The sequence below is a fragment of the Falco naumanni genome, chromosome Z (genome assembly GCF_017639655.2).
Source record: "Falco naumanni isolate bFalNau1 chromosome Z, bFalNau1.pat, whole genome shotgun sequence".
Taxonomy (NCBI): domain Eukaryota; kingdom Metazoa; phylum Chordata; class Aves; order Falconiformes; family Falconidae; genus Falco; species Falco naumanni.
The window spans coordinates 1,051,513-1,071,234 of NC_054080.1; the positions used below are offsets into that span (position 1 = coordinate 1,051,513).

A 19,722-nucleotide genomic window follows, 5' to 3' on the forward strand; every position below is an offset into this window, starting at 1 on the left:
ACCTTCACAGTTTTATGTTTTCACAGCTCTGCACACATCTTCCAGGTATAGATACCTGTGCCCAGAACTCAACACCACACAGCTTACATGACAGCCTACAGAAGACGCAGGAGTTCCTCTCAGGGAAAGGTCTGCCCTACATAGCTCAAACCGCACCAACAGGTCACGTTTGTGCTGTGCTGCTTTCCCAGTACTCACTGCTGGAAGTTTCTTCCTTACGCTGACAGTCACTTGCTTAGCTTTCTTCACACGCATGAGCCGCTAACAATTAAGTTACTGACTACAGCCCATGGCACCTTAGACCCTTTTCCAAGCAAAACTGGAATCCTCTAGGACAGGAAGCAATTTCACTTGAAACAGATGAAAAAAAAAAGTAAAAAGGAAATACATTTTTTATGATTTCTTCTCCTATTTGGACTTCTCAATCTCTCTAGCATCTCTGTATCAGTAGGTTACTAATGTTCCTATTTTTCCCACTTCACATGGGAATAATAAAAAATTACACAGCTACTGACAAAAACTCATCCTGACACCAACTCCCAGTGATCAAATACCATGCACTCTCCTTGATGCCATTTTTCTTACTTCAGTGCCATTCCCATTCCATTAATAAATGCAACAGAAAAACAAAATATTCTTTCCACTGAAACAGCTGCATGTAAGTTGTTTTAAGGACTGCTTAATAACAGAAATTACTTCCAAGTAGGATTCCTGAAGAAAGCAAATGCTTACTAAAATACCTACCTTCCTCTGTAACTCCTTTCCAAAACGAGCAAACAGATGAAGAACACTTACTGTGTTTTCAGGAGAAAGTTATCCCTCAAGTAAAATCTACAGGACACACACCCAACTTAATGCAGATACAAAACATTTATCAATATTTAAAGGTATGCTGCAGACAAAATTAATGGCATAAGTCTACAATTAATTTGTAAAGTTACAAACATTTTGGCTTAGATGAGGGAGTTTGCAAAGAAATACACCTGTTGTGGACATTTTCCTTTCTTCCTGACTAGCAACTAAAACGGCTTTCAATACAACTGTTGGGGAACAGGGTGGTTCCTGGGTAACACAGCCTTCACCTTACAGGCCGTATTTCATAGTTAAACTCAGACAGCAATACCACAGTGATAAATACCAGACGCTTTGTCAGATGCCCTAATTCTCTTGGTTAAGAGATGAAAGACTTAGTCTCATTCCAGCTAACTGTGATCTCAATCCTTTACCAGAAACAGACCATCGCAATTAAAACTTCTTAAATTTCAGAGATATCAAAGTTATAGAAACATAACTGAGGTTCTACTAGATTAAATGATGCCTATAATTCAGAAGGCTCACTCAAGTCAGAACATAACATGACATGTCACTCCACGAGCGCTACACAATCTTTAAGTTGAGCAGTCCAGTCTCACAGTTGAAATAAAACTGTATTTTCAGTATTTAACCTCTAGGACAGAGGAACTTCAGTAGCTATAGTTTCATTAAAAAAATGCATTCTAAACGAAGGTTTACTCTAAGTACTCCAATACCCAAAAAAATCCACAAAACAAAAGCCAGTGCTGCTATCTGATTTCAGAGGAAGCACTCAAAAGTATTTCGTGGTTCCATAGGTACAGAACTGCTTCAAAGGAAGTAAAGATAATTACCCATTTTGCTTTCCTTCTTACATTTCTTGGTAAAAAGCATGTGAACACAGAATGTTCTATCAAACTTACAGATCAATGTTTTATGTCATGACAAACAATAGGCAAAGCACACTATACTCTTCATCAATTCAGTTTTATTCTCACATAAATGTTTTTGACCTAAAAAAAAATATTTTATTCAGATCATGCACTGGAGAAACATAGCTATGTCTAGGACAGTGCTAGTATTTGGTACAATGGAAAAGCAAGCTAAACGAGGATTAAAAGACACACTATAGTATAAATGTTGCTACTAATATTGTAGTGATAAAGAAATTCGACTATTTTTGTCAACTTTTTGATTTTTTTCCCCACTTTCAATTTCGGGGCATTTCACCCAATCTGTGGACAATTTTGGGTCGATTTTTCTCATTTTTTCCTCAATTTTGGGACAATTTCGCCCACTTTTGGTCCATTTTGGGCCCCTCCCCCCCCAGGTTTTAACAGACAAAATACTAAATTATCATGCTGCAAGTGAGGAAAAATGTCACATCACTGATACATATTGAAGATGTTTCTCTATGAAAGGGTTATTTTTCTCAATACACTAAGAAACTAAGTCTTTCTTTAAGAAAAGACAGAAGTCAAGTTTACCTCCCCAAATGTCTTTTCAGTGGTAGCCTTCCAACATCCTGGATAAAAGCAATCTGAGCTAAGAACAAAGAATCATCAGTATCATATTGGGTAGATCATAACACACATACAATTAAACATACTGGAAAGTAACTAATTCTAAGTGTAGTCAAATATTCAAGTGAATATATTTGCAATATTTTGGATATCAGAGCACTGCATGCACATGTACATATGTTTTTGAAATTGCTTACCACGTTACCGTAACGTATTTACAAGTTGCCTACACATAAACATCCCTGGCATTCACCTGCGTATTTACAATGTAGAGTTATTATTCCATAGCCTACAAAATGAATTCATGCTTGTGTCAAGGCCTTTATTAAAACATGAAGCCTTTTATTAGAATTAACCTAGTATAAGCAACCCAGCTGTGTAAGGAGTAATTTTTGGATTAGGTACTGTAAGTTCTTCCGCACAAACTGTCTGCTATTGGATTCCCTCAGGTTACATATCTTTTTAATGCACTGGAAACACGGATCTTGTGTCCTTTATCTGGGAAAGACTTTTTAAAAGCCTTTTAAGTCTGCTGATGTTACTGGAAAGGATCCAGTAAGCAATGAAGATGTACTTAACATCACCTACTAGGTTTCCAAAGTCTTCTTACCCAAATCCTCTAGCAGATTTAAACAGAGCCCTAAGCCTAAAAGAACAACTTAAATTAGTAAAGTTTAATAATTAATTAATTAATAGAAAGCGGGGAGAGGGCTATGAGGTAATAGTTAACTCTTGCAATGGAAAAAGCTTGGTGATACAGTTCTGCAGAGATCTGTGCTAGGACCTGGGCTATTCAGTATATTCTTAAATGTAACCCCGTGAAAAAAGGGGATGAAGAGTGAGATGAGCAAGTCTGCCAATGCCACCCAGTTAAGACAAGCTAGTAAGAATGTGGGCAGGCAGAAAAATGGTGCAAGGACCTTAACAGACTGAGAGGGCAACACAATGAAATACTAAAGCATACAGGTACCACAAATCCTGCAGTAGAGAAAAAAAAAAAGTGGGGGGGATTATTTCAAATACTCCGACATGACAACCCCATCCTACACATTATAAAGCACCATATATGACTTCTGCTAGCAGAGATACTTTCAGTTATGTAAGTTTTATATGTAACAGGACAGCTTTTATTTTGGCAATGATACTATCTTGGGTATCAGCTATATGCATTTACCACAAGCATTTTTTTTTTACTGAGGCAAAAGCACCAACAGTATTGACCTTTTGGGTTACAAAAATTTTCAGTATGCTTTATTTGCAGGAAAAAAAAATAAAAAAAAGGGTCCAAGATGAAGAGTTACACTCATCTTACCTTGATTCCTCATTGGATTTGCTAACATAGCAAGATAAGGCAATAGCTCTGTCTGAAGACACTCGGGTGGTAAACAGAAGCTTGAAAAGAGAGATTTTGCTGCAATGCAATTTTCTTGATACTGTAAGAGTTGGGGCAAAAAGAAACACAAGTAAAAAACCTGGTAAATCATTATTAATATAGATATTCTCTACCACAAAATACAAGACTATCTTCCTGCCTGCTGGATGACTACACACAAGCTACTGAAAAATAAGATGATAAAAAAAGATAAGCAGTTAAGAGTTAACACATACACATCAAAAAATAGTAAATTACTTCATTTTTGCTGAGCATTAAAATGTCCAGAAAAATATTAATCTCTTGATTATAGAATTCCCCACCCATCCAGGCAAATATTTTGACAGATACAGCAAGAGAAGTATTAGTTCAACTGTAAACAAATCACAAAGAGCTTTGATACCTTATGGACAAGCTACTTCTGATAAACACAGTTAACAGCAGTAGTTTGTTAAACTTACACAAGAGTTCAATATGATTTAAAGTGCACAAAATCCTAAAATTACTTTCAGGAATACTTTACAGAATTTCAACACTAATTGTGACTCCATTAACTTAGGATTAAGACTCTCCCAGCAGTATGGCAATTTGGACACAAGAGCCAAACTTTGTCAGAGGGCTCCAATTTATTTTTCTATCAAAAGAATGATACAAATGTAACTATTCAAGCAAGTTCTTTTCAAAAGTAGCTTTTATCTAAATAGGATATTTGACAAGCTTAGCACCGTGAGCAAATCTCACCTATAATATTCAATTGTCATGTCTTACAAAAATAATAATAATAAAAGTCAAGCATTTACCTTTTTATTGATAAAGAACCACTGGGGTTTATGTAAAGGCCGGAACCCCAATCCTCCTTGGTGGTGGGCAAAGGCTCTGGACATATTCGAATGTATCACCCCTCGGGTAGCCACAGATGCACTGTATTCCTCCATCACAGATCGAGTCTAAGAATGAAATTGGGCATTATGTGAAATCAAGGTCTCTGTACATTAAGTCTCATTTGAACTAAAACACACTAATTGCAGCGACATGATGCACCCAAAGTATGTTTAGATTACTGTGAAACTTGTACTCAAAGCAGCTGAATGAAAAAGTAAAAAATCAGCTCAATTACTTTCAGGAAAAGACATTAAGACTCAACACATTTTCAGCATAGATTTGTTCTACTTAACAATTTCTTTGTAAAATATTTTACAAACGCTATAACCCACTACAATAAAATACTGACATAAGTTGGACCTGCATCTCTTCTATAGTCGATGTACTTCAGCGTTCGTTAACAATTCCCTTTCACCTACACTTAAGTTTGAGGAAACATTTGTAAACACTTTGGGAAAAGTCTAGAAGCTCCATGTCGGAGCATTAAAAAAAAAAGTATGTGTGTATAAAAAGATGACACTTACACTCCAGTTGCTACAAAGGACATCAGCAGTGCTCAAATATTCGCTGGCTCTCACTACATCACCTATATCAGGAAAAAAGTCTACATAGTTCTGGTGAAGGTATAAATTAAACATGCTTCCAGATACATGCGATCTTTCCACAATATCCTATTAGAAAAAAAAAAGTTCAAGTCTTACACAGCATATAAGGAAAAACATCCTATAGAAGACTGTTAGGGAGATAGCACACATGATCTATGAAGCGATGCTTGTATACAAAAGGGAGATTGGTTTGCTTGCAGAGAAGGCTAACAGTGGGGATGGAGGGGCAGAAGACATTGATGTCTTCAACTCTCTTAATAGGTGGTAACAGAAAGGTGAACTGACTCCTTGTGGCAATGCACAGCTAAAATAACAATTGCATGCTGCAGCAAGGGCAAGTCCACCTTCCACCACAAGTCCATCAGTGAGGAGAGAGAATCTCCATCCTCAGATGCCTCAAAACTCAACAGATCAAGAGCCTGGGAATCTAATCTACCTTTGAAGTTAGCCTCCAGAGGTCCCTTTGCAATTAATTCTTCTCTAACTTAAGACAGACTGAATACACATATATTAAGATCAATGACAAAACCACTGTGCTTGAGAATTTGCATCAATCACAAGAATTTGTTTTGGTTTTTCTTCAAACCAAACTGGAATCAAGTAGTTACTGCATTACCTCAGGCTGAATAAGCAAGGTGTCGCGACGGTATTCTGTTAAGTGAGCAGGGAGCTGAGAAAGTTCTGATTCTGACACTGGTTCTCCTACAAAGGATTTTAGGAACTTTAGTCTTATCACAAATTTTGTTAATTTCTGCACATAACCAAAAAAGCCAGAAAAAAGAGAGACGCGTATTTCAGATAAAATATTAAAAATTCAAATAAATATTATATAAGAGCAAGAAAAGAGATGTGTAACTGCATGATTAAGTTTTGCAGCATTGAGCATCATTTTTAGCAACCGTCAACTCTACTAGCAACTAGATTACACCATTTCCAGTTCCCGGAAAGCTCTTGAAGCAGGCCTCCTAAGAATTTAATTATAGAGTCAATATTACATAGTCAACTACATGTAATTAGTTACATTATATTTCATATACAAATTTAATCTTACTTATTTTCACATTCACACTATTTCTCCTCAATTGATTTTGGAATTATTACTGAATTATTCAGTGAATTATTACTGAAATATGAACAGCCAGTGGCATCATGGATCCTAATTTAGCTAAGTGCAGATCGCGTTAGTTTAATAAGTAGCAAATGCTTATGAGTTATAGTTTCTAAATGTAAAAAAAACAGTACTGTAAAAATACACAGGGAGCAGATATGTTCTGTAAATTTACAGAACCTGAGTCTGTAAGAGCCTTCAGTAGTAGTAAGGTGGAAACTCTTGGAGAGGTGAAAAAGGAGACAGGGTATGAGACAAGAAATGGAAGAGGTTTTCCAGTCAGAAAGACGACAGCAGGTATGTCTGTTAAAGGGAAACAAAGAGTTGAGATAAAAAGTAGGGTGGAAAAGATAGCAAATAAGGGAGGCAGCACCCGTGAGGCTGCAGCGCTGTTCTGTAACCTTTAGGAGTACAGACAAGTACAAAATATACCCACAGAAATTTGCTCGTACAATGCAACAAATGTGCTGGCTGTCTATCTTTGTGTGCATGACAATGCATGGACCTAACGCAAACAGGTATGTAGTTTTATTACACACACATGATACATTTATTTACTCAATAGCTACAGACAGCTGCAATCTCAGTTACCACAAACTTTTAGTCCTGTTTTTACACTGTTATTAATGACGAAATATGTGAGTTAGAGGTCATTTTAAGCCTTACTTTAGCAAATCTAGCTATTAGTAGCTAACATGCTCTGCCCATTGAAAAAGTAAGTCAAAGTTTCCTTACTTTTGCAGTAAATTATTTTCCCCAGAGCATGAAAAAGAAAGATGGAAGCATCTTTGCCACCAATTGCTTGTATCTCCTGGTCTTCTGAAGTATCAGATTTACTTTTCTTTCTTACTTTGGATATTGCTGCTGATTCACATTTTAACGTGGAGCTCCTTTTCTTCCTTGACCAAAAGTCTTTCTCCAATGAGCACTCTATTAATAAAAGCAAAAACATAATCAGGAAAAGTACACGAATCAAAAAAAGTTTCTCTATTATATTGCTACTGGACAGTAAGAGAAAACTTACCTATTTGGAACACAACCCAGTCATCTAAACTGGGATGCTTAATTCCACTTCTGTCCCGTAAACCGCAACTCAGGTGCCAGGTCTTTTTTGAATAAGAAATAAGTCTTTAAAATAAGCTAGCACTCTTGTTTATGGATTCCAGTTCTGATACAGCCCCAACGTGCCTTTCTTAAAAATCTCTTCTTTATAAAGTACAAGTGCAAATACATGTCAATTATATTTCACTTACACTCTGTTCACCTATGAATTTATCTTCTCTTTGCACCACCTGTATAATACCATCACTGAAATATAAGGTGGCAAAGAAATCCTTTCATTTAGGCAATTCTTCCCACAACCTACTGATTTCCACAACGTTTTGAGACCTCCAAGGAATAAAACTCTTCTCTAATTTAAAACTCAATTTTCACCCATAATTTGAGTTAGCAGCAAGTGAATCTTTACTGAGCTAATCCTTATTGAGCTAAGAGAACTTATCCTTCAAGTATTTATCCTTCTTTTCTCCCACAATTACCATGGATCCATTTTACTCATTAATACTACTACAAAGCAAATGTATTGCTTGAGTTTATAGACACACACACACACACACGAAGAAAGAAATGATACATATGTAAAAAAGTACTACCGCATACTCAGGAGTTAAACAAGGAGGTGAGGCATCTCCAAAATTTACAAAATATTACTGGCTGCCAATCAAATACCTGAGCAATTGAAAAAAATGTATTCAACATGAAGGCAGCTCTTCCCAATTTGTTAGAGAAAATGCGAGAAGTTGAGTACATGATTCTGAGATGTCAGGTACAGAACCTGTCAATCCATATGCCTTTGTTTTCTCCCAAGTTCTCTTTATAGTTCTCATGTTTTTACACTTCCAAGGTAATTTATCAAAAACTACATAAACTGGTCATTTTAAGACTATTTAGGTTTTCTAGAGTCTGTAGAAGCTAAGTAGCATCCAGCAGTGAGCTGCTGCAAACTTTTCTCAGGTTATCACCAACCTACTAGTTACTAACTTAATGGCATTATCATCCAAGTGGTTGTACTGAGAGGAATTTTGTAATTTCCTGTTTAACACAGAACACCACAAACTTAATATACTAGAAGACAACATCAGAAGAATGTAGTTCCCATGTTTGCAAGTTATATCTAGAAACTTTACTGTCTCCCTCAAGTAATTTAACAAACACAGCTAAGTTAATTTTAATATACTTTAAAAGTCAAACTACAACACTCCCTCTTACAATAAGGACTTCAAACTACATTTAATCCTGTATTCCATGAGCACTTTTTCTGTTTGCAAGGTGGATGGGAGAGAAAAATCTGTAAGAGCAACAAGATCTTCGCTAACTTTATGACATACAGCCAAAGGCAACTGTTGAATCCACTTCCTTATTTCTAGGTTGAATAGAAAATGCTGGCACCATCTAAAGGTTCCTAGAATGAGCTACACATGCCAGAGTACTGCTTCTAAAAATTACAGGTTAAGAAATGAATGTATGTGATTTACATAACAGCCATGACTTCCAATGCTTGTAAAAGACATGACAGACTGTTTTCTTTCAATGTTGCAACATAAATAATGCCAAACTAAGTCTGATCTGAGCATTGTCCAATGAAGTATGTTGCAGTTCAGCATTTTAGTAGTCTTCAAAAATATTCTATAAAATACTCCGTAACTTCACAGTAGGTCATAGCACCTCACAGCTTTTCAGTTCACCAACAGCTGTACCAACTCCAAAGCAAAATTGATCATTACAGAAGTGCTATACACAAAGTCAATGAGCTATTTCAGAAATGCTTTAAGGGCAGAGATAAGGACACCGAGAACTGTATGAACCAAGCAATAAAAATACCCCCTTTCAAATTAAGATTGCATCATAAAAGCTTTGAACAGTAAGCACATACCAATAATAAAGATATCCAGAAGAAAAGAGAACATTTCATTAAATCACATCAAAACATATATCACCGCTGTGGTTTAACTCCAGCCAGCAACTAAGCCCCAGCTGCTCACTCACTGCCCCACCCCCCACGGGATGGGGGAGGGAATCACAAAAGTAAAAGTAGGAAAACTCACAGGTTGAGATAGGAACAGTTTAATAGTTGAAATAAAGTAAAATAAATAATAACAGTAATAATAATAAATTGTAATGAAAAGGAAATTAATGAGAGAGAAATAGAACCCAAGAAAAACAAGCCACGCAAACAAAAAACAGTTGTTCACTGCCAACTGACTGATGCCCAGTCCCCAAGCAGCAGCCCCCAGCCAACTTTCCCCCCAGTTTACATACTGAGCATGATGCCATATGGTATGGAATATCACTTTGGACAGCTGGGGTCAGCCACCCTGACTGTCCCCTCCCAGCTTCTCACGCACCCCCAAGCCTTCTTGCTGACCGGGCACAAGATGCTGAAAAGCCCTTGGCTGAGTGTAAGTGCTGCTCAGCGACAACTACGACTGTGTGTTACCAGCATTCTCTTACCCCCCATCCAAAACTCAGCACTGTAGCAGCTACCAGGAAGGAAATTAACTCTATCCCAGCTGAAACAAGGACAGTAGCAGATGTTACTCAAGCTTTGAGACTACATGTAACAGTCATGAAATAGAACATTTTAAGCCTAAAAACCAGACAGACAAACCCAAACCACGCTGTGCCTTCTATTCCTGTCCAGAGCAGCATGTCAAAAATGTTCTGCACAGCCCACCTAGCTGTGCTGCAACAGCAAACAGAATACCTTTATAGCAGGAATGGTCAAAATGTCATTCGCCTCTCAAGAAAATAGGCATTTACCTTTCATAGAAGAAAACTGAAGACTGTTTATTGCACTTCTTATATCACCTGAAGAACCTCTGCAAAGTAACTCCAGAGAAGTTCTATCAAGAGCAAAATTCTTTTCTTTGTTCTACAAGGAAAAGCAACATTCAAAGTAGTAAGAAAAAGTAGGAAAAGGGGTATTTGAATATTAGCCTAGCTGTGGGGAACCACCTCTGATACACACCATAAACATGAGCATCCATCAGGTGCTCAAGCCCCATAACACTGCTAACTTTAAAACATATAATCCAGTTAAGCACACTGCCATATTTCATATAGCAATATTAAGAGAATAACGCACATAATTCTTTACAAGGTGTCACTCAATATCAGACTTGGTTGTAATGAAAACTGTTTGGGAATAACACAGGATTTGGGTTCACGACCTCTTCTGGACTTGCTGGATTACAATAAAAATTACTTCTATTCCTATTATTTGTTTCATTACATATAGTTTCTGTAATAGGGAGAAGAATTTGCAGAAGTAACAGCTTAGATCAAGGATCAAGTGGAACTAATCTGAAAAATAAGACATCTTTCCAGTTTGTTGGCTTCTGTTGGGGGATTGGGGGGGGGGGGGCTCTGCTATCAAAGATCAAACAGATACAAAACCAGATATAAATAACACTTCAGATATAAGAGTCTGAAATCTTTCTGTCCTAGCACTGCACAGAACTTAGCAGTTTTGACAACTTACCATATCTGCTTCTGTTGCAGCTATTCGATTAAGAACTTTCATCATATTTGTTGGTGCAATGGGCTTGAAACTGTTGAATTTAATTTAAAAAAAATAATTCATTTCTGACATCGCATTTAATTCAATCAAGTTTTAATGAGATAAGAGATCTTACCTAATACTGGATATACACAACTCCTCTAAAATTTCTGTTGGGAACAGTAACCTCCGGTTGCCATCTCCACTGAAGTTATCAGAGATTATAAATATAAGAGGACATCTACTTGTAGAAACAAACCTCCTAAATTGAAAAATGAACAAGTATGATAAAAATCAAACTCTAGTTTACAGCAAGTGGCTAAAGCTAATCATTACAAACTTATCTGCAACTGACCTGATAATTTCATGTAGACTGCTAGGGTCTCGATAGAATTGGTTAGGTATGTCCTATTCAAAACAAATGAACTGCTGTCATTACATTCACATGCAAATATTCTCTCCCACAGACTGATTGTTACAGCACACTATGCTGCTACACACTTTCTCTTCCCAGTTAGCTTGCTTTCAACTAAATTCGAATGCGGCTAACACTGAAAACCAGAAGGAAAAAAGCAAAGAAAAAACCCCAAAGCATAGTTCTTTCTTTCATTATGGACAACAATTACCTAAAAAGAAACATTTTCTTTCTGTCCTTGCTTCCCAAGAAACAGACTTAGGTTAAAGTTAATAATCATACTGCCTGCTAGGCAGAGTTTTACTCAGAGGATAAGCACTCAGGTTAGCAGCTCCACAGAGGAAGAGGGCAGGATATCTACGTGAGATATGAGAGGACCTACATAAGTAACTTCATGAAGAGAAGTCACAGAAAGCTATGCTTCCTAAATTCTACAGTACATCACATAAGTCACTGAGAATTTTTGTCTCTCCTGTTTTCTCTTGAAAGTTTACAGACAACTTTACTATCATAACTTAAAAAAAATTCGTCTCAGAAAAAATGGAAAGTTCAGAAAGAAAATGCTACTGAAACACACTCCTAAGTAAAAAGTCTTCCCCTGTGCCTCCCCATACAGCTTACAAATCCTCAGAGTTTAAGTCACTTCCCTAAATAATGCCCACCGCCCACCCCCCTGCCCCATAAGGCAATACTAAATTTCAAATGCTTTCCAATTGTGTTTATTGTCACATTTCTACACTCGCCTGCACCCTTAAGTAACAGGAATAGCGGGTTTTTTTGCTCCTCTTCCTTATATACATATACACATACATCCTTCTAGAAAGCTAATCATGCAGAAACATGGGTTAACTTTCCAATATTGCTTAATTATTCATCCTCTAGTACCTATTTCTGCACACAAACTAATCTTCAATTTCTGCCTATTAGCTTATATAGTTTAACTACAGGTAGAACTTGGCTCTAGACTGCTGTAGGACTCAAAAAGTAATAAAGAACTCTGTAGTAAAGTAGACTAACTTTTGGCAACAGCAATCCACCCGCTGAAGCTAGTTAACACATCAGTATTATAATAAAAGGTATTGTTTTCAAAACAAGATTTCACAAGTTCTCACGTACTTCAATAAGAATAAGCTTTTTATCATTTTCTGATGACTCCCCAAGCATCTGAAGTTTGTTATACTTATTTGCTCTTAATAGAAAATCTTGAAAAAGAGTTGCTTGGGCCTGACTTGGAAATGCATGAAAACTTGAGTCTGAAAAAGAAGAACTAGTTAAAGATACATATTCTATATTATACCAATTACAACACAAATAGCCACAAGAACTAATACCACCCATGCCATTTTCTGAAATTAGCCACTGAACACCAGCAGCCAAGCTTCACAGCAAAAACATAACAAATAATGTGAGAATTTGTAAAGAGTAGAATTCAACTGGACACAAACAAAGACAGACTTAACCATTTTTATTTAACTGGCTCAAACGATATCCAGGGTATTACATAGCATTCTATACTGAATTAAATTCCTAATTATTTTGGAGTAAACATTGAAAAAAAATTAAATCACTTTTCAGTTAAAAGCAAAAGAAAGATTCTTATTAAACACTCTAGGATCTTACTTAGATGGATGGGGATCTGACTTCCTACATCACAGACAAAAAAGAATACCAAATACAGAATACAAAAATCACAAAAGCAACTGGAAGAAAAAAAGAAAATAAAAACCCAAAATACTTACCATGGCCAAACATACTTCTTAAGTCTTCTTTTGTAAAGTCTAAAGATATTGGATTGGTCCATTCTTGCACCTGAACACCAAGATCTTTTGCTAATACTTGTATAGTTGCAGTCTTTCCACAACCAGGAGGACCGGTCAGCAGCAAAACAGAGCCACGCTGTCACAGGAAGGGGGTAGGGCGAAAAATTCCCCAACATGATAAATACAGACTGACAGTTGGCTGAAGATCAGTACTTGTTGAATTTCTCCTATAGTTTCTCTGGTAATCATTCCCTTTTCCCAGTAAAAAACGAGTTAAATATTTGGTGTTACTAATTTACCTGTTAAAGAGCTACACCAGAACTTTGAAAGCCTTGCTCTCAGTTTTTAAATGGTACACAGTTAACTAAATGCATACAAGCAGACTACCAACATAACAGATATTGAACAGGAGAACTGGGTCTGAAAATTACCAGGCAAGACTGATAAATTATGTACGTGTATAAGAATGCCTCTTACCAATCAAGAGGTTAAAAACATCCTATTACATCAGATCAGTGCAACTGGATATTTGCCCAGATACTTAAAATTAATCTGTGGAAGACAATATGCAATTACAAGCACATGCTTAAGATGTATGAACTGACTAGATGCTAGAAAATAATCTTTCTAAGCAAAACCAGAATACACCTCTTAGCAGCTAAGTCCAAAACAGATGTACAAGCTCTAGTTCATGTTCTTAAAAGATTTCTTATAATCCAATGGATACATAATCACTACCTATTAAGTTAAGGGTTGGTTTTTTTCTACTGAAATTAAAATAAAATTGAATACAGCTTATTTGTGTGGTTTCATTACATGCAGCTGATAACTTTGGCAAGGTTACCTGCTTTGGCTGCCTCTGAAATATATGTACTTTTAACCAGGTTTCAACTTCTTCAATTTTCTTCTTTTGCACAGCAAGGTCATTCTAGAACAAGATTAGAATACATGAAATGCATACATACATCTCTTAATTTCTAAAACTGTAACGATGAGATCCAAGAATAGAAAACACGCTAAAACATTACCAGACAGGTACATATACATTTCAGTTACATACGTTTATGCTATGTAGAAGTAAGTGCAACAGTTAAGAGACAATCACTTCTGCCTGTTTCCTCCAACAGCCAATTTTCCATTGCTTGCAGTTGGGAAATAATGAATTATTTATTATTCCTAAAGTAACAACATTACAGTCTTGCCTGTTGATGTCAGTATGCTTTATAGCTACTGCTCGAGCCAGTACTTTTTAGGCTCTACTGACTCTTAATACTGTGTCTCATGCAGCTTACTCATCTTCTAGCCTCGAACTCAAATCCTCTCCACAGATGAGCTATTAAAGTACTATACTTACATCAACCAGCACTCAAATCTGAAGAGATAGGTAACACACATGCTAATACATTTGAAACACACTGTGAAAAAGCTGTTCCATGAGCAGAACCAGGGAAGACAGGTTTACTACAGATTTGAGTCCTTTTTCCTCGAAGCCCTAAGGTACCACAGTACCACAGACCCACACAGTCACACCTAAGATGCATCAAGCAAGCATGAGAGAATGCAAACTGCAATTAGTCAAGTACTCTGAACACGTTAACAGACCAGCTAACTCTTGTCCAGTAACATGCAGGATAACATGAATTATCTTTCCCATAATGAGTGCACTAACTCAGTTCTCACCTCTTTGTTCTTAGCTGTGGATTCTCCTAGTACTTGGAGCTGTTAAATCTGGCTAAAATTCATTACCAGGTTCAAAGGTTTAGGAGCAGATTGACAAGAAACAACACCTCATCAGTAGCTTTATATCAGGGGTCCAGCGTGCGGACTAAGTGGCAGGCAGTCATCTGTGGCTGCTTGGTTTCCGCCCCCCCCCCCCAACCCCCAGCGGGGGGTGGTGGTGGTTTGTAAATACCAGGGGCCGGATTGAGGATGCAGGGGGGCTGTAGTTTGAGGACCCCTGCCTTATATCCTCAGGAAGCCTGGGGGGAAAAATGCCTCTCCCACAGAAAAAGGGTTCATGAAAATCTTAACTACAGGCAGTAAAGACATCAAACTAGTACTTCACCGCTCTAATAAAATAGGATATACTTAGAACCTGACCAATACAGATTATGAAGCACATATCATACTCTAATGTTACTACTATATTAGCACTTGGAATAACTGTCACACCTGAGTTTCAGGTTTATATCTATCTACCCAGGGCTCATCTTGAGACTGGCTCCAGTTTTGTCTGGACTTGTTACAAGGCAGATCTACTGAAGATGACTTTGGTCTTTTTCTGGGCAGAACTTTGGTTTTGCTGCTTTCTGGCACAGAAGATAGGTCTTTCTTCTGCTGCTGCCGGTTTCTTCCAGAGTTGCCTTCTAGTGGTTTCACAGGAATGGAACCAGAAGAAATACTTGTGTTTTCAAAGAAGTCATCAAATGAATGTGCTGACCAATCTGTTACCTGGTAAAATACAAACATTATGCTATTAATGTAGCACTCTCCTCCCCTTAATTTGGTACAGTTGCCTCTAGAACATCAGATATTTTTTATCAAGTCTTTATAAGAGTATCTCATAGATGTAAACAACTTCATTAGGACTGAAAGACATACTACTAGTTAGCAACAAACACGGGCACGCTTCTTGAATGTGTCCATTCCATGTTTCTTCGATATTAAAGAGAGCTACACTTTACACATGGTTGTAAGAGTATTTTGCAACAAATTGCCAATCAGAACAAGTTGAGAATTCTACAAACGTACACCCAAACCAATGTAAAACAGAGATAAGAATGAAAAAAATTTTACATTAAGGGCATGTTCATGTTGCCTCTGCAGTTTTCAGTACGCGGTGGTGGTTTTTTCCCTCCTTTTTAACATTCAATAAAGCCATTTCTATTTGAAAGTTAGAAATAGATGACAGAGAACAATTATTTAAGCAGCACAATAAAATGAAGTATCCTTACTTCTTTGCCATGTATGGTAGCTTGGCCTGATCTAGCATCAGACTGCCATATGTATCAGAAGTCTATCTGACAGTGACTAGAAAATGAACAGTTAATAGTGTTAATATTCAACTTTGGATTTGAGAAATACCCTGCTAGGACAGGTGTACAAACTTACAGCCCAGAGCCACTTTACAGCCTACCTATGATCTAAACTAGTATCACCGTAGTCGTACGTTCTCCCCTGCTAACAACTACACGACAACCCTTCAGCATAGGAACTATAACAGGCTACATGCCACAACACGCTTCTGTGAAAATGGGATTCACAGAATATACGTGTCATCTCAAAAGAAGTCTGTGATTACTCTACAGTTCACACATTTTTATAAATTAACACAACTGGGCATCACCAGACAAGATTATCTGCAACAAGCATTAGCAGCTAGCTGGGAAAGAGGATTTACCTCTGCACGATTGGTTTTTAACGTTATTCTGTCAAAAGTTATTTTTAGTTGAATTTGCATATTTACCAACGGGCCAGACACCAACGTGCGAGGGGATTTCCTTTGTACACGCTGCACCAGTAAATAAGAAAATAAACACCTTAAGCGTAGGGGCAAAAAAAACCCCGAAGAACTTAAAATGTAGAGGAACTGCCAACACAGAGGCCAAGGACTAACCACCGGGCCTACGAAAACCACTAATGGGGGCTGCCGGGTTCTTCCCCGAAGCTGCAATAACCCTTCCTCAGTGCAGACCCCGGGCCGCAGCCCGCCCTGCGGCCTACCTCCGCCGGCGCCAACCGCTTCCCCGCGGAGCCTCCCGACATCTTCAGCCCGGGCGGGGCCCATCCGCCGTGCGGCCCCGCCGCGACCGCCGGGCCCGGGGGGAGAACCCCGCTGACTGAGGCAGGCGGCGCTGGGCGCGGTCGCAGGCGGCAGCGGGACGCCGCACGCCGAGCACAGCCGTCCGAGCCGCCTCACGCCGAGCGCCAGGCCTCCCGTGGGGCCCTTCCGCTGCGGCGGCTCTTAGCTGCCCGCGGCGCGCCTGTCTGCGGGCAGTGCGTGTGATGTCATCGGCGTGCGCCGGCGGCGGCGGAGGCCCCCGCGCACGTGTCGCCTAGGCGACCAGTGGCCGCCGGCGCGGCGCGACACCATGAGGCGGCCCAACGTTTTGCTCACCGGTACGGGGCGGCGGGGCTGGGTCCCGGGCCGAAGGGGAGCGGGAGGACGCTGGTGGTGTGCGGGCCCCGTTGGGGCGGGGAGCGGCGGGACTGCCGAGCGCGGCCAGGCTGGGACTGGGCCTGCGGGGAGCGGCCCCCGCCCTCTTCGCAGCCCGGGGTGGTTCGGGGTGCGAGGCCCGTGTGGAGGCGGTGCCGGGCGGCTCCGCATGGAAACTCGAGGCTTTTCTGCATTGGCTAGGGCTTTTATATGGTGTGAGGTTTGCTTTTCTGTCATCCCAGTTAGAATAACACTTGTGCACGAAGCGAGAGTTTTCCACGTGGGTTTTTTTTGGTTTTGTTTGTTTTAATTTCTAGAAGTCACCCTTATTTGTCCTTGTCATGCCCCTTTTTGCACCCTAAAAAGAAAACTGATACGAACTTACCAACATTGACTGACTAAAGGTTACTTTTTGATTCCTTTGAAAGTTATTTAAAGAGGATTTGCATGCTTTTCTCTTGCCATTTTATATATGGGGTTCTGGTTTTAGGTACTCCAGGCGTTGGGAAAACCACGCTCGGAAAAGAACTTGCATCGAGAGCAGGAATGACCTATATTAATGTGGGTGACATGGCAAAAGAAGGTAGGCCATATTAACAAAGTAGTCCTTCACTATTACAATATTTTTGCTTTGTGTAACTACAGGCTTGTAGTGTATGTATTACATACCAAATGAAAAGGGAATTAATTTGCTTTAACATTAATGGTTTTTGCCAGTGTGAGTTAAAAAATAATGTATGTAACAGTAGCATCCTTTGTATTAGGTCATCAATAACAAACTTCTTTCTTACACGGATTTGTAGGCGAAGTGTTCTTTGCTCTGAACACTTACCTTTTGTTTGCATCCACTTGAAATAAACAACAATATAAATGGTATTAATAGCTACTGTTACTTCACAAGCTTCCACAAATTACTTTTTGCTGCAGGAGAACTGTATGAAGGTTTTGATGAGGAATATGATTGTCCAATTTTGGATGAAGATAGGGTAAGTCCAACTTTTAAACTTACCATTTTTATATTTTGATTTTCTGTAACTTCAGATAAACTTGCCTGTCTTTGTTTCCTTTGTAGGTGGTTGATGAACTAGAAGATAAGATGAGTGAGGGTGGAGTTATTGTCGATTATCACGGCTGTGATTTTTTCCCTGAGCGGTGGTTTCATATAGTATTTGTACTTCGTACAGAAAATTCATTTCTGTATGACAGACTTGAAAGCAGGTACGTCAATGGAGTAAACGAAGCAAAGTACTGTTGTGTAACTTCATCAGAAAATTTTCTAGGATGCAAGTCACTGATTCTCTATAGAATACTTTACCATTGTCTGCATAGCTAAGGCTGTGTCTTGGTATTGTTTTTGTTTTCTAGGGGCTACAAAGGGAAAAAGCTGCAAGACAACATTCAGTGTGAAATTTTTCAGACACTTTATGAGGAAGCTGTGTGTTCCTATAGAGAGGAAATTGTACACCAGTTACCCAGCAACACTCCAGAAGACCTAGAAAGAAATTTGGATCAGATTATGCAATGGATTGAGCAATGGATGAGGGACAACAATTGACATTTGGTGAAAAAGTCTTCCTGGGAGGGTTTCATAAATGACATTCATAATTCTTGTATGATAAATTAAAATTGATTTTATTGTAATCTTATATGGTTGTGCACTAGAAGGTTCAGAATAGCCAGGTTGTAAGGTTTTGTGCAACAGCCTCGGAAACACTCTGGGAGAGAGGCACACAGGAGAACTGACACAAGTGAAAATTCAGCAGTGAATGAATGGACAAAAATGACATGGTTGCCCTTAGCAGGAGCTAGGTTCAGTAACAGAATTTTTTGGAGGTTACAATTAAAACCAATTGTGTTGCCACCTCCTCCAAGAAAACTGTAAAATTCTGATAACTGATAGCAGTTGAGGAGCTTTTGATTTCTAAGGGTTAAATGTCCTGAAAAGGAGTTAATCTGTTTCTAATGTTAGACTAAAACTTGCTATACTCCGCAGTATTCTTGAATTTGTGGAGGCTAATGTAGAGTGAGGGGATGCATGATGTAACTTAAGGAGAGTGCTTTATTTTGGAGGGAAGAGAGGTGACTTGGTAAGAGGGATACTTTAAAATGATTACACAGAACTTCAGGAATTAAGGTGTAAGGAAACAGGCACTATATCTGCACTGGTGTGAAATATTAAACAGGAAGTTTTCTTTCTCCTTTTTCAGTCTGTTAATCACCATCACCCATCCCAATCATGGAACATACTTATCACTGTAAGTTTATCAAGGAAATATACCATTTGGCAGGATAATGAACCTGCAGTGATCCAGAACATGGTTACACTTAAAAATACTGGCAGCCATCTGTTCTAATTGTTTGTAAAGCCTGGGTCCCAGGAGAACATTGTTGTGCAAAGCAGAAATATCCCACTGGAAAGGTGACTTGCAAAGCCCTGTGAAAGATTCTGTAGAAAGTGCTTAGCTAATAAACTTTTTACGTATATGAATCTGAACAGTAGAACTCCGTTTGCTTGAAAATTGCTGTTGTAAAGAGTATTATGGTTACATAT

The 19,722-nt window shown here is 38.6% G+C and overlaps 2 protein-coding genes across 7 annotated transcripts in view; one reads left to right on the plus strand and one right to left on the minus strand.

Annotated features, from left to right (window-relative positions):
• Positions 1 to 16,959, minus strand: part of RAD17 (RAD17 checkpoint clamp loader component) — a 39,688-nt gene extending 22,729 nt beyond the window's left edge. For 2 of the 5 annotated variants that reach the window (XR_005825502.1, XM_040578973.1), the window contains exons 1-15: positions 16,739 to 16,959; positions 15,188 to 15,466; positions 13,860 to 13,943; positions 12,995 to 13,151; positions 12,372 to 12,508; positions 11,196 to 11,248; positions 10,977 to 11,102; positions 10,823 to 10,892; positions 10,102 to 10,213; positions 7,018 to 7,212; positions 5,791 to 5,876; positions 5,094 to 5,240; positions 4,488 to 4,634; positions 3,628 to 3,748; positions 2,280 to 2,337 (exon numbers count right to left, since the gene is read on the minus strand). Coding sequence is in view for 4 of the 5 variants with exons in the window: in XM_040578973.1 (XP_040434907.1) it covers positions 2,280 to 2,337; positions 3,628 to 3,748; positions 4,488 to 4,634; positions 5,094 to 5,240; positions 5,791 to 5,876; positions 7,018 to 7,212; positions 10,102 to 10,213; positions 10,823 to 10,892; positions 10,977 to 11,102; positions 11,196 to 11,248; positions 12,372 to 12,508; positions 12,995 to 13,151; positions 13,860 to 13,943; positions 15,188 to 15,466; positions 16,739 to 16,780 (1,814 nt within the window). In the remaining variant the exon portion in view is untranslated. Of the gene's footprint in view, positions 1 to 2,279; positions 2,338 to 3,627; positions 3,749 to 4,487; positions 4,635 to 5,093; positions 5,241 to 5,790; positions 5,877 to 7,017; positions 7,213 to 10,101; positions 10,214 to 10,822; positions 10,893 to 10,976; positions 11,103 to 11,195; positions 11,249 to 12,371; positions 12,509 to 12,994; positions 13,152 to 13,492; positions 15,467 to 15,811; positions 15,899 to 16,738 lie in introns of those variants that run through there. The other 3 variants (XM_040578975.1, XM_040578974.1, XM_040578976.1) reach the window with 3 other exon arrangements.
• A 74-nt stretch (positions 16,960 to 17,033) lies between these two features.
• Positions 17,034 to 19,659, plus strand: AK6 (adenylate kinase 6). Of its 2 annotated transcripts, XM_040580251.1 has the most exons (6): positions 17,063 to 17,134; positions 17,489 to 17,575; positions 17,662 to 17,754; positions 18,099 to 18,157; positions 18,244 to 18,389; positions 18,537 to 19,659. In XM_040580251.1, exons 3-6 carry the CDS (start codon positions 17,718 to 17,720, stop codon positions 18,724 to 18,726), a joined length of 432 nt encoding a protein of 143 aa, XP_040436185.1. In that variant the 5' UTR covers positions 17,063 to 17,134; positions 17,489 to 17,575; positions 17,662 to 17,717; the 3' UTR covers positions 18,727 to 19,659. The 2 variants fall into 2 exon arrangements, with proteins under 2 accessions (XP_040436184.1, XP_040436185.1); XM_040580250.1 differs by lacking the exon at positions 17,489 to 17,575 and having other exon boundaries at positions 17,034 to 17,134.
• The last annotated feature ends 63 nt before the right edge of the window (positions 19,660 to 19,722 follow it).

Coding starts and splice junctions, on each gene's coding strand:
- AK6 (XM_040580250.1), top strand. CDS start 17,107: ATGAGGCGGCCCAACGTTTTGCTCACCG. Junction 17,755..18,098: donor GGGTGACATGGCAAAAGAAG/GTAGGCCATATT, acceptor TTTTTGCTGCAG/GAGAACTGTATGAAGGTTTT. Junction 18,158..18,243: donor CAATTTTGGATGAAGATAGG/GTAAGTCCAACT, acceptor TTTCCTTTGTAG/GTGGTTGATGAACTAGAAGA.